Here is a 13,677-nt window from a genome sequence, read left to right as displayed (position 1 = left end):
ATAATCATTATAAATAACAAATCTTAAACCCAGCAAGGACTCATCCAAAACTCAAGAAGCCAAGGCTTAATAAAGCAAGAAATCAGGTTAGAAAAATGTTGCCACCACAGATTTCCTTCTTTGTATAAGTTCTTTCTCACCACATCACAACCTGATGTAGAAATCCATTTTCAAGCATTATTTCAGTATTTGTAAAAGAAAACAGACAGTTAAGCTTAATCAAAAACTTCAAAGGCGTTTAAAGTTCAGTTAAAATCTGAGGTTTTTACTTTGTGTGTTCAAGGGTACAAAGTTCAATACATGACAGAGATAGTTGTTTTCACCAGAATTTACTTATAAAAGAGCACACAGGTCACCTGTTCAGTGTGTCAACACACTTCCTGACCCTCCCACTGGACACAGGGTGTTCCAGTGTGCTGAAATAAGCCAGAGCTCAGTAGGATTTCAGTCATGTCTCGACTAAGAGGTGTCCATTTGCCGGTGCTGCTGTGGGGCTGTGTTTGCATATGTCTGCTCAGCTTTGCCAAGGGGGCGCTCATCATTTCAGAAGAACAGAAAGCCGCTCAGGTCAGTTTTACTTCACTCTCTCAGAATTCTCTCTCAGAATACAGTGGTGAAAAGAGTGTGTGAGTTCAACTCTCACACGTACCTTTGTACAGTGTTACAACATCTTTTTGAGTCAAAGAAGATGTTGACTTGCCGTGTTTGTTTGTTTGTTTGTTTGTTTGTTTGTTTGTTTCAGGGGGTGAGACCTGAGTCCAGGTCACTGCAGGTACAGAAACACATCTTTCGTAGTCAGCCACGTAGCAGAGCCTCTACATTACACCTACCTCATTAGTAAACATAATATAATATAATATAATCCATCCATCCATTTTCATCCGCTTATCTGTTTCCGGGTCGCGGGGGCAGCAGTCTCTATGACTTCCCCCAAATCACACTGCACCGTACCACCCTCCCTGAACCTTCCTGTGGGTGGTGAGTCCACTGGAAGGTCCCAACTGCCCTAACCGGGATTCGATCTTGCCCATGTTAATTTGTATGTATAACTTGTGGATAACGTGCTACTGTGTTATAGTTCTTGAATGTGGTGGTTAACTCCACCTCTGGACTTGAGCCAGGGAGCGCTCCACCACAATTAAATGTTTATTACAACATATTTTAGTCAACACACTAAGCTACAAGACTCCAGTGGAAAATAATCCTCTGCATTAGCTTGTCCTCATTTAACTGTGTTACTTAACTACACTAATATATATAAAACATTTATTTTTGTTATTTCAGAAAAGAAGTGCAAATGAGGCTCAGGTAAGACCATTGTGTTGCTATGGTGATTTGCAAGAACTTATGAATGTGTCATTTAGACCAACTCTTTGATTCTTGGAAGAAAAATACCAAATATATTCACTGCATTTGTGTAGATTTACATAGTATAGTAAAGTACAAAGTAATTTTCATCTTTGTTCATTTGACCCCAGTGTGAAATAATAAATGCCATGTGCTGGTAAGAGTTCGGGGAAAAGCAGAACTTTCTAATCAGTGTTGTGAGAGCAAAGACCACGAAACTTCAAAATAAAGTTAAGACGCTGTTCGTTCTCAATTGATATCACAAAGTTTTTTTTAAAAAATCCTACATTGCCAGGTTGTCTATAGTAAATAGAATCAAAACTAACAGACTACATAAAATCAACCTTAAAAACAAGACAAACAGCAAACATATTGTGAAAGAAAGAAGAAGAGACGAAGGAGGACGACACAGTCTGTCTACTTCAATATGAAATGTTGTCTGAAGTTTCTCTTTCTCCTGCCCCTCCTCCCCCACTTTTACCGTGGCTCAGGTGGAGGTGCTCAGTGTGACGGTGGACTGCACGGTGACGTCTCGTTTTGCTCACACCGTCATGACCTCTGTGGCTCTGAACAAAGCCAATGTGTCCCAGGAAATCTTCTTTAAAGTGGAGCTGCCGAAGACAGCCTTCATCACCAACTTCAGCATGTCAGTCTTCCTTCAAAACTCTGTTTTTAATGCAGTTAAACAGGACAAAATAATAATAAAGTCGCAACATTTGTCTACAAAGTACTGTGTAATGAAACATGTCCCCCCCTCCCTCCCCAGGGAAATTGAAGGTCAGGTGTATGTCGGTGAAGTGAAGGAGAAAGAAAAGGCCAAGAAACAGTATGAGAAGGCCGTCTCCTCTGGACAGACTGCTGGACTGGTCAAGTTAGTCGGTCAACTTCAAAATGCTTCAATATCTGAAAAAGGAACCTGGGAGTTTCAGGCAACAATTATAGAGTAGTTGTAATTGTTGATGTCTGTGTTTGAATGCAGGGCCTCTGGCAGGAAGATGGAGAGTTTTTCAGTGTCCGTCAACATTGCTGCAAAAAGTAACGTGACTTTTATTCTGACCTATGAGGAGCTCCTTCAGAGGAAACTGGGCCAATATGAGATTTTAACAAGAGTCCAACCTAAGTCACTGGTTCAGGACTTTAAGGTGCAGCTGTGATTCAAGTCTGATGACCTTATAGTCACAGCAGTTAAGATTTTCACTGTGTGTGTGTGTGTGTCAACAGATAATGACAAATATTTACGAACCACAAGGCATTGCTTTCCTGGATGCCCATGCAACGTTCCTCACCAATGACTTGCTCCCCCTGGTGGACAAAACTGTCACAGACAAAAAGGTGTCTTGCGTTAATTCTTTCAAATTCAGAATATGACATGTTTGCTGACATTTGAGGAAACAAGGTCGTCAGCAAGGATCTTACTCAGTGTCTTGGTCTCCTTGTTAGGCCCACATCTCCTTTTCACCAACGGTGGAGCAGCAGAGGAAGTGTCCAGGCTGTGATGGAACGCTCATTGATGGAGATTTTGTCATCAAGTATGACGTCAATCGAGGAGAGAGATTTGGGGACATTCAGGTCAGCTGACAACGGTCACTGAACTCAACATGTGCTGAACATACAGTACACTCCTACACAGTCTCTAACTTGAACTGAGACTATACAAAGACTAAACCCTGGAGCATTTAGAGAACTTCAGCGGCTGTAGCTTTGATTGAGACCAAAAGTACAGATGTCTGGTTCATCTCAGTGTGTCTTATCAGGGAAACACTGGAGGTTTGTGGTCTCAAAACATTTAGCTCTTTTACTTCCTTTCCTTTCCAGATTGTCAATGGGTACTTTGTGCACTTCTTTGCTCCACCTGGCTTGCCAAGAGTCCCAAAAAACATTGTGTTTGTGACTGACAATAGTTGGTCAATGTCAGGAAGAAAACTCCAGCAGGTGAGAAATGTTTCTGGAGATATTTAAGCAGCTGCTGTAAAAAAAATTAGAAAAATTTTTAACTTCTGGCCTTATCTTATTCCTTGGCAGTCAAAAGATGCACTAGTGCATATCCTTAGTGATCTCCACGAAGAGGACTACTTTGCTGTCATTAAGTTTGACCATATTGTTTTACCCTGGAGAGATTCACTTTCCAAAGCAACAAAGGAAAACGTAGAGGAAGGAAAGACATTTGTAAGAAAACATCATCCTGTGGGAGGTATGTGTCTGGTGGATTTAAGAATCACAGTCTTGACAGTTCTAGACACAGATCCATTCCACTCTCTGCTGCTTGTTTTGTTCCAGGCACAGACATCAACCTAGGCGTGTTAAGAGGAGTTGACATGTTGGTCAAAGACAGACAGGAGAATAGACTTCCTGAGAGGAGTGTTGACATGGTCATCCTACTGACTGATGGGATGCCAGTCTCAGGTGAGTTTGTACAGACAAACCCACAATAATCTGAATCAGGTTCAAAGGATTTGAAGGTCGAGGCATTGGCAGGGTTTAAAGGATATTTTCTTCATGTATTTATGAACTGTGTGTCTACAGGAGAGACCAACACAAAGAAAATCCAGGAGAATGTACAGTCAGCAATTGGAGGAAAAATGTCTCTCTTCAGTCTTGGATTTGGAAATGATGTTGATTATTCCTTCCTGGATGTGATGAGCAAACAAAACAAAGGAATTGCTCGTAGAATATTCGAAGCTTCAGATGCTGCACTTCAACTGCAGGTGAATGATATATAGACATTAGTTTACACAGTCTGTAGTATGTAAAGATGGAGAAGAAGTTACAGACTTACATTACCAGTCAAAATATTCTTTGTAATTCTTTGTTCAATATTCACCACAAAGTTGAGGTCACTTAGTGACACAGTGGGATTTGCTTCTCCCTCCTCTGTGTGTTGATTTTCCTCAAACATTCAAGCTTCAATGGCCCAAACCAGGTATGATAAGGTCAGAGGTTAAATTGACCAAAGGTACCAGTATAAATGCTAGTTATTGTCTGTCCCTCCACCAATAACTGCTGATTTAGTGAATTTGTCAGTTTGCCCAGTGACCACGAAAATTGACAGGACAATATGAAGCAGTTGAAAATGTTACTTTGGATTGTAACAGCAAAACATATTTAATCAAAATGTATGTTATGTTTGATAAAACAGGAAAAACTATTTTGGAACATTTCAGTTTCAGTAAAAACCATACCTGTATTTCAGGGTTTCTATGATGAAATTGCCAGCCCTCTGCTGTCTGAGGTGGAACTACGTTACCCTGACAACGCAGTGGACTCTCTGACCAAAAACCACTTCAACCATTTGTTCAACGGCTCAGAGATTGTGGTTGCTGGTCGTCTGACAGACAATGACCTGGATAACTTCCTGGTGGAGGTGCTGGGTCAGGGGGTAAGGAAAAGCAAAGACACTATTAATATATATTTTTGGAAGAGAAGACTATCATGCAAAATTGACTTCTGTTTTGGTACACACATTGGTGTCTCTGGAGTGTTTGATCAAACCAGGTAACATTTCATTTTGGCTTCAAGGAACCATATTAATTCAAATTGACCATAAAAGCAGCATAAGTTGTCCACTGTAACTATTATCACTGTGAGACGACGTCCCCTCTGTGTAGTTTGAGGAGGACTACAAAGCAGAGGGTCAGGCCAGTACCCTGGACCAGGAGGTCCCATACCCAAATGAGGAGTACATCTTTGGGGATTTCACAGAGCGTCTGTGGGCCTATCTGACCATCCAGCAGTTACTGGATAAGAGGTTTGTTCAATTTAGAAAAGCTCTGACCTGACAAACATATATTCCAACAGTTCTCGTAAAAGTGTTTTAAGAGACTCATTAAGGTCTGAGCCTGACGGTGCTCCACTCAGTCTGCTTTTCACACTGATGTCCAAACTAATATAATAGATTTGATTTATCACCATCACATGTTTTTAGATGACTCTGTTCTTTTCTAAATACTACTTTATTTAGATGTTGACTTACACGGCAAACTTTGTCTTCTGCAGTAAGAGTGGTGACCCAGCGGAGAAGGTCAACGCCACAGCCAAGGCACTGGAAATGTCTCTGCAGTACAACTTTGTCACACCACTGACCTCCATGGTGGTCACCAAACCTGAGACAGAGGAAACAGGACCTCTCATTGCAGACAAGCTGACTGAAGGTGGGGAACTCATTGATTTACAAATAGCTTTACTTCACTCTGTGTGGAGAAATAAACACAGCAGTCTGCGTTACGTGGGCTCAGTGTTCGACTCCTCACAGCAGGTCACAGTCTCCATTCATCAACAGACATTCCCCTGGTCAAAAACATTAGCTCCCAGCTTGGTCTTGATCAGGGGCTTCTAGGGAATCACAAATTTAGGCTGGATTTTGAGTTAATATATTTTATTCTGTTTTGTTTCAACAGAGGAAAGACAGCAGGCAGAGAGGAACAGGAACAGTAAGACAGTATTTTGTTTTTAACCATGAAAAGATGAAAAGAGCTGAGGTTTGAATCTAATGTGTCAACCCTTCCATCACCCAGGGTATCAACATGTACCTCCTGTATTTAGTAGCTATCAACATACCTACCATGCACCACCAACACAATATGGTAAGTGACTTTTTTGAATCTCTGCTGACTCTGCAGGTCTTGATGTTCAATTCAATTTGATTTGGATTGCTAATGTTACAGCAGAACATCAGCTGTGGTACTGCTGTGTCTTCTAAAATACCTTCATTTGCAGTGGATGGAGACCCTCATTTCATTATCGAGCTGCCAGAGAAGAATGATGCGCTGTGCTTCAACATCAACGACAAACCAGGAACCATTTTCACACTGATTAAAGACACAAAGTCAGGTGAGTCCTGGTCAGCCTCTCAGTTGACAGAGTACAATTCCTTCAGTCCTTATTAATGACCAATATAAGACAGAACTCTCCCTACAAAGAGACTACCGTAATTTACGGACTACTGAGCGCACCTGAATATAAGCCACACTCACTAAATTTGACAGGAAAGAAACAATTGTACATATACAGGCTGCACTTGATTCAACATGGCTCAAACTACTCTCAACATTCGCTACGTTTTCTCTCTCTCGCGCTCCACGCACATTTATGCACACAGCCATTCACAAACAGACATACGCTACTAGTATAACACAGTAGCCGACCAGAAAAGTCATTGATGCTAGCGATTTGAACCTTGTTAGCCCGAAAAAAATCCATATATTAGCCACATTATTGTTTAAACCGCAGGATTCAAAGCGTGTGGGAAAAAAAGTCGCGGCTTATAGTCTGGAAGTTACGGTACATTGATTGTTTCTTAGGTGTTGTTGTCAACGGTCAGACAATTGGAGACAAGAAAATCCCCCCTGATGGTAAAATAAACACCTATTTCTGGAGGTTTGGCATCACCCACAAGACTCTCAGGGTGAAGCTGGAGGTGAGCACCAGTGACATCAACGTGTTTCAGGACAGTAAATGGATGACCATGTATTGGTCCAACTCAATCTCTCTCAAAGGAACCAAGTGAGTGGTGGCTACATATATACATTTTATACCTTGATGAAAATGTTTTGTTTGTTTTTTTCCAATCTCTGTTTAAAGTTAAAGTTCACTTCACAGTGATCTCCTCTTCCTTCTCCTCCAGCATGGATCTTCATGTGACCAAGGACCGCAGTCTAACAGTTACACTGAAAGATTCAGTCAAGTTTGTGATCCTGCTCCACAAAGTGTGGGCCAAACATCCATACCATCAGGATTACTTGGGTTTTTATACTGTGGACAGTCATCTCCTCTCCCCTGCTGTTCACGGCCTTCTGGGTACAACATGACAACCTTATTGTCCAAGTACACTGATAGGTCTCAGGATATTAGTCAAAAAACAATCATCAAGATTTGATTAAAAAAAAACCTTTAAAACAAATAAAGAAAATGTAGGTAATATATGTGTTTATCATATGAGCGGTGAGGAGCAGCCATAATGTTTTCCGTGTTCCACAGGTCAGTTCTACCATGGTGTAGAATATGAGGTGTCCGAGCTGCGTCCAGGAGAGGTCCCAGAGAAACCTGATGCCACCATGTATGTGAAAGGACATGAGCTGAATGTGACCAGGTACACGCCTCTCATAATTCTGTTCTCTCAATAATTATTATGCTATTATGTTATTGTAATTATGAAATGTAAAATAAAAAAAGGAATTCTTTAAATACGACACATCTGTCCTGGTTCACAGAGGCTGGCAGAGAGACTTCAGACAGGATATAAAGAATGGAGAAAATGTTCCCTGCTGGTTTGTTCACAGTAATGGAACAGGCCTCATTGATGGAGATGCTTCAGACTACGTCGTGTCAAGTCTGTTTTAAAAAGTCTGTTTATATTTCAATTTCAAACCATTTTTAACTTGCACATTAACATTGGAATGATGAATTATAATTAAAATACATTATCAACTCACTCCTTGCAGATGTACTTCTTCGATACAGAACCTCCCATATGACAGTAGCTATTCAGGATTCTAGGATTTATCCTGGAGCTGATTGGTTGATATTGATGGGGAATTCTCAGATTATTGAGCAACTGCTGACAGAACCTGTACACAAGCTGTAAACTCCTATAATTTAACACTGGCACCTAGGAACATGTTTACCACTACATTTAGTCTTAACGCTCTCTCTGTTTGACCAACTACAATACAAACTGCTTTCATGCTGATGTCAAATAAAAACAAATATATAGTATATGAATGTAACTATATTCTTAAAGATGTTTTATAAGGATTATATTATTGATTATACAAAAGAAAACAAGTATTGTTAAAATAGGAAGCAGGCAGGACCCAAACGCAGCACTCACAGAGAGCAAAGAGTTTATTAAACAGTTCAAAACAAAAATAAATCCAACTCACAGAACAGTAAGACCAGGCTGCAACAATCTGGATCTCAGAGGAGCAAAACACCACACAGCACTGGCAACTTCAATGAACAATGAACCTGAGTGAGGGAGAGAGGTGTTCATCTGCAGGGCACCAGGTGACACGAGTGAGACTGATTACAGAAGAACCACAGGACACAGGTGAGTGTGATGACATTGATCAAGCCTAGAGAAACAGACAGGAGTGGAGAGAGACAGACAGGCCTGACAGCTCTAATCAAAGTCAACAGTCTTATTGAAAAAATGATGGCAATTGTGCATTTTTTCCCTTCCCTCCAGATATGTGATGTAGATTTTTTTTCATATGGAAAAAACTTTAGTTTCGCATAAAATTTGGATCTGGAACAACCAAAGCTTAATATTATAAAGATGAGAAATTAAATTTGAAATAAAACACATCAGTGGTACTTGGTTCCTATTATGTCTCTTTATCTCTAGTCTTTCTAGTTCTTTCTTAATGTAATTTTTTTTTTTCACAGTCCAACAACAACAAAAAAAGTATGTACTATAACATTACGCATACATCGCTAGTACTACAAATCCTGCCAGTATATAGGGCCTATATACTGGTGGGCCAACTCATGGTACACATTTGATATGATCTCACAGGTCAAATATAATTACACTGCGGGCCTGATTTGGCCCCCAGGCCTGAGTTTGACACGTGTGTTCTGGAAGAAGGTGACTGAGGCCAATGAATCACATTTTGTTTTACATCACAGTGATGACCTTGTGTGTGTGGCTCCCATCATTGACTATCACATGTCGCCAGGATACTCTTTGAAGGTGCAGGAGTTCACGCACCATTGACCAGAAATTCCCACAATTTTACACGTTCAGTTATAGAATAAGTTGACACAAAGGCAAATGAAAAAATAAAGACTTTATTCAGCAAATGGAACAAGTTGAAATGTAATGGAAAAGTAGCAGGTGAAATAAAAAAAACAATGCAAGTATACTGCAATGATTCTCCATCATTCTGTATGACATCATACTGTATTTTAAATATTACAGCAGGGAGGACATTGACACTTAACATTTATTATTTCAAAAGACATTTAGACATTCAGGTCATTAATGTGATTTATTTTTGAGTTACCATTTCAGAAGATGGAGGCCACATGTATTTCTCCCACTCTCTCACCCCAAGTCAGTCTGTGTGAAACTGATATGAATATACAGTGTATGTATAATGTCATCGACTGTTTATCTACTACTAGTTCAGTGCAGTTTCCACATCACTGACGGCAGCAAAGTGCTGCTCCAGCCATTCACTGTCCCACAGGGTCAGATTGTGTTGTACATGGTGTGGACCGTGATTGGACAGATGCCTCCATGAATGGTTTACAAACATTTATTATGGGGAGAGTGATGCACAATGATGTTAGTGATACTTAGGTTTCCACAAACCAGACTGTGCAAAATGTACTCTAAGTTGAGTTTCTGTATATAAAAAAAGTTATTATTCATTATTTAAAAAAAACACCAGGCTCTAAAACACTATTAACTAAGTAAAGGCTGTGCAGAATGACAGTGTATCAGTTAATGAAAGAAAATAAAAACGACTAACAAAAATCACTATTTTGTTTTTATATGTGTTTTATGCTGTTTGTTTATATTGTAAAAATGTGTTTGTACATCAGATTGTATCTTCTAAACCTCACACTGCTAGATTTTCTTATTGTGTATACACAGCCATCATCCCTGTTGTTCTTGAAGACTTAATGGTGACTTTTTAATGTTTTAAGGATTAAACTTAATCAAAAAGCCCAGATAGGACGTAGTCTGAGAGTTGCCCATCAACCAGTCCTGATCCACTGCTGTCAACAAACCAGCAGGGAACCTTCTCCCCGTTTACCACATCCTTGCTGAAGTCCTTCTGTATGTGCCTGTACATAAAAACAAATGAACAGATATTTCAAATATCACTGCAAAATGCAGTGAACCTGAATTATATGGAGATAAGAAAAGAAGAATCAAGCACTCTCACAGATCATTCCTGGACTTTGGGAGTTGAATATGGATTAGTCAGTGTTTAATTATCATTATCATATTTGAATTATATGTTTACCCCCTGTGTGATCTATAATTGCCCAGATCCTATAATGTACAATAATTGAACCTCTTCATCACATGGATGAGTTGACCAGCCTGATACTGCACTGTAACGCATCATCTCAGGTGTCTCTTCACAGTCAGGTCAATGATCGACGTGTGGTGACCATGACTTTGTTATGAGATATAATATATTTAGATATATTTCTTTTAAAATACAAAAATTTGAAGTCACTGTAACTTTTTGGAATCTGGCAACACTGAAGACAAGCCGAGAAATTCCACACTGTAACAGACACAGTGTCCACTTTTCCACTAAACGGGATCAAGAGATACTAGCCTAATAACATGTCAACAACAACAAGCAGGTTATTTTTTATGTCTCATGACTTATCGTATAACTTTATTGTCAAGCAGAAAGGAGAAGAATGAGAAATGAAAAACCAAACAATAATACACACCTGCTAACTTTAATTGTTTGGCCCTTGAAATGCAAGAACGCGTCTTCTTTCTCCTGAACTTCTTGTGGATTGAGACCTTCCACCTCAAACTTAACCTCATGGTAGAACTGGCCTGGAGAAAATACCTTCATTAGTACATTTATATTTTTATTAACAGCTTTAATATTTAAAAGGTTTAGATTAGATCATGGCTGAGTGACTGTCTGTACCAAGCAAACCATGGACTGTCTTAGATACATGGTGGCTGTCCACGGTGTAAAAGCCCAGGTAGTCCTGCTGATCGTGGCGTCTCTTCCACATCTTTGTGTGTTTGACGATCACGAATTTGATAAAGTGCCTCAGTGTCACGTTCAGGCTGTTCTCCGTTAGTCTGAGGTCCAAACTGGGAGAACTGGGAGAATTTAAAAAAAAAAAAAATAATTGAGCTTTAGTTCAATAATCAAATAGCTGGCATATTAAAACTTTTTCTACTACAGTCTGGAAACCATGAGCTATTGTTAGATCTGCCGATATGACATGGGTTTGGTTTTTAGCTCAGAATGTGGGACACATATTTTACATGACTCTCTTCCGTCACAAAGATTAACTTGTTTGCTAACATCTGGTCAGTAGCAAACCTGTCGATATATACTGTATGTATGTATATATATATATATATATATATATATATATAAACAATCTACAAATTCCTATTTTGCCATTTGCCACTTTAACAGTTTTCAGGTTACAACCTGCACAGATGTGTCACTCACTTTGCTTCTTTGATCAACTCTGTGTCCGACCAGAGCAGTGTGACATTCTTGCCATCATGGAAGACAGATATGTTGTCAGTGCTCACCTCCAGCCTCACTCCCAGCTCTGGGTGGCTAATGCCAAGACGCCCAAAATATGTGTTGTTGTTTCTACCCTTCACACCTATAATTTGGCCATTCACCACAAAACCTGAAACACAACAAGTCCGATAAATAGGTTGATGCTCATCACTTGTCTCACACACATGTCATCTTTTGTGATTTCAGGAGTTACTTGAATTGGTACTGACCTGATTTGGGGTCTCTGACCAAAGAGAAAATAGTTCCTGGTTTGTCAGTGATGGTGAAGCACAGAGCATCATCTCTATCTGGTACCTCTATCAGGAAATGAGGATCTCCATCCACTGTGGAGGCATCATCACAATTACATTGTGATGATGTCAGACAGGAAGCTACGCCACAGCCAACTCAAATCAGATATTAATCCTATAGAAACTGCACACCGTTTGTGGAGAAGCTTACCTCCTCCTCCTCCTCCTCCTCCTCTACCTCCTCCGCCTCCTCCGCCTCTTCTTATTCCACCTACTCTTCGTTTTGCAGCTACTCCTCCTCCTCCTTGACCATGACCCCTAATTCCACTTCTAAAATGATTTGGCGAGCTTGCAAGACTCAGTTGGTCGGGTACTGTGTTTGCATTCGTCATACGTGGATTTTTCTCTTCCTTCTGTCGTTCACCTGTAAAGAAAACAAATATTGGGTGGTTGAAAGAACAGTGAACTGTCACAAAAATGAATGGATGGTTATAAAAGCTAGATAATACAGTACAGATCTAAAAAAAGTTACATAAATTAGCTATGAACAGCTTATTTAGAAACATATGAGAGAGATTAATGTCACTGAACACGTTTCCTTTACTTTCAGTCAGCTTGTTTGCAAGGAGAGTTTTGTTGGTCCCGGCCTCGGCCTCAGGTTTGGTGACCACCAATGAAGTGAGCGGGGTGACGAAGCTGTACCGCAGAGACATGTTCAACGCCTTGGCATTTGCAACATCTTGTTGTCCCTTAGAACCAACATCACTGGAGGGACGGGAAGAAAAGACGTTTTTGCACAAAACCCCAGTTGTAACAGTTAGCAACACATTGGATTGGAAAAATGCTTATTTGAATGTGGAGAAATGACTCTGTAAACCCCCATGAAGGAAACATTTGTCAAATGGTATAATTCAATCCGTAGTCAGTATTTTGGTTCTAAGATACACAGTGGTGTGGAGTAAATCCTTATTGTACTGATCTCTAAAGAGAAATTTAATTTTTAACCTATTAATATCATGAACATATATTTTTCTAAGTAGAATTCACATACAAAATGCCTCTGCTGAGTTAATCTGGATGTCTGAACAAACCTCTTGTCCAGCAGCTGCTGAATGGTCAGATAGGCCCACAGACGTTCTGTGAAATCTCCAAATATATATTCGTCCTCTGGATACGTCACGTCCCATTTCGGTACACCTGGCTTTCCCTGCACTTGGTAATTCTTTTCAGACTGGAGAAACAGGGAAGATCCACCGTTGACATTCTTCCAATGGTTAAATGAAACATTTAAAGAACTCTTCTGAACCTCCTCTTGAATAATTTCTTTCATATTTACATTTTTTCTTTGACTACAGACATAATCTATATTTTTAAAATACCTGAACCTCATCCTCTCCTCCTCCAGATTCGTACCATCTAACATGCCGACAGATGTGTTCGTCCTTCTTACCCCTTCTCCGGAGACTTCAACCAGGAAGTTGTCCACACTGTTGTCATGCAGCCGACCGGCCACCACGATCTCTGAGCCATTAAACAGGTGGGTGAAGCTGTTTTTGGTGGAGAACTCTACTGCATTGTCAGGATAACGAAGGTCAATGTCTAATAGCAGCGGGCTGGCGACCTCCTCATAGAAACCCTGGAACAAAGACAGAAACGAAACCATGTCATCTCTGTTGAATACACGTCCACGCAATATTTTACTTCTGTCTCTCACAAACACTTGAACTGGAATTATTCAGAATGGATGGACAGAATGCAGACTGTGGTGCATTCAATATTTCCACTGTCTATCAGCATCAACATTGCTATATTACAGTATTTCTCAAATAGTGGGGCAGGCCCTATGG

General features: G+C 40.1%; 2 protein-coding genes across 4 annotated transcripts in view; one reads left to right on the top strand and one right to left on the bottom strand.

Annotated features, from left to right (window-relative positions):
* Nucleotides 1–413: 413 nt before the first annotated feature.
* LOC103386175 (inter-alpha-trypsin inhibitor heavy chain H3-like) lies at nt 414–7,774 on the top strand. Of its 2 annotated transcripts, none has more exons than XM_008320329.2 (22): nt 414–567; nt 743–772; nt 1,285–1,308; nt 1,839–1,993; nt 2,114–2,218; nt 2,327–2,489; nt 2,569–2,679; nt 2,788–2,916; nt 3,163–3,279; nt 3,370–3,538; nt 3,625–3,750; nt 3,871–4,052; nt 4,538–4,723; nt 4,953–5,092; nt 5,341–5,495; nt 5,742–5,768; nt 5,859–5,927; nt 6,061–6,174; nt 6,645–6,846; nt 6,968–7,140; nt 7,321–7,432; nt 7,554–7,774. In XM_008320329.2, the coding sequence occupies exons 1-22, from the start codon at nt 451–453 to the stop codon at nt 7,681–7,683; spliced, it is 2,736 nt and encodes a 911-aa protein (XP_008318551.1). In that variant the 5' UTR covers nt 414–450; the 3' UTR covers nt 7,684–7,774. The 2 variants fall into 2 exon arrangements, with proteins under 2 accessions (XP_008318551.1, XP_008318550.1); XM_008320328.3 differs by having other exon boundaries at nt 415–567; nt 5,742–5,774.
* Nucleotides 7,775–9,119: 1,345 nt separating this feature from the next.
* Nucleotides 9,120–13,677, bottom strand: part of LOC103386176 (inter-alpha-trypsin inhibitor heavy chain H3-like) — a 10,437-nt gene continuing 5,879 nt past the window's right edge. For both annotated transcript variants that reach the window (XM_008320330.3, XM_017036343.2), the window contains exons 13-21: nt 13,281–13,466; nt 12,922–13,061; nt 12,435–12,595; nt 12,042–12,254; nt 11,810–11,923; nt 11,520–11,709; nt 10,977–11,158; nt 10,768–10,879; nt 9,120–10,140 (exon numbers count right to left, since the gene is read on the bottom strand). In XM_008320330.3, coding sequence (XP_008318552.1) covers nt 10,008–10,140; nt 10,768–10,879; nt 10,977–11,158; nt 11,520–11,709; nt 11,810–11,923; nt 12,042–12,254; nt 12,435–12,595; nt 12,922–13,061; nt 13,281–13,466 — 1,431 coding nt within the window. In that variant the 3' untranslated portion in view covers nt 9,120–10,007. The remainder of the gene's footprint in view (nt 10,141–10,767; nt 10,880–10,976; nt 11,159–11,519; nt 11,710–11,809; nt 11,924–12,041; nt 12,255–12,434; nt 12,596–12,921; nt 13,062–13,280; nt 13,467–13,677) is intronic.

The sequence above is a fragment of the Cynoglossus semilaevis genome, chromosome 11, assembly GCF_000523025.1.
Source record: "Cynoglossus semilaevis isolate Cse_v1.0 chromosome 11, Cse_v1.0, whole genome shotgun sequence".
NCBI lineage: Eukaryota > Metazoa > Chordata > Actinopteri > Pleuronectiformes > Cynoglossidae > Cynoglossus > Cynoglossus semilaevis.
Note: the sequence above shows the minus strand (reverse complement) of the source record. Positions and strands in the feature narration are given on the sequence as shown.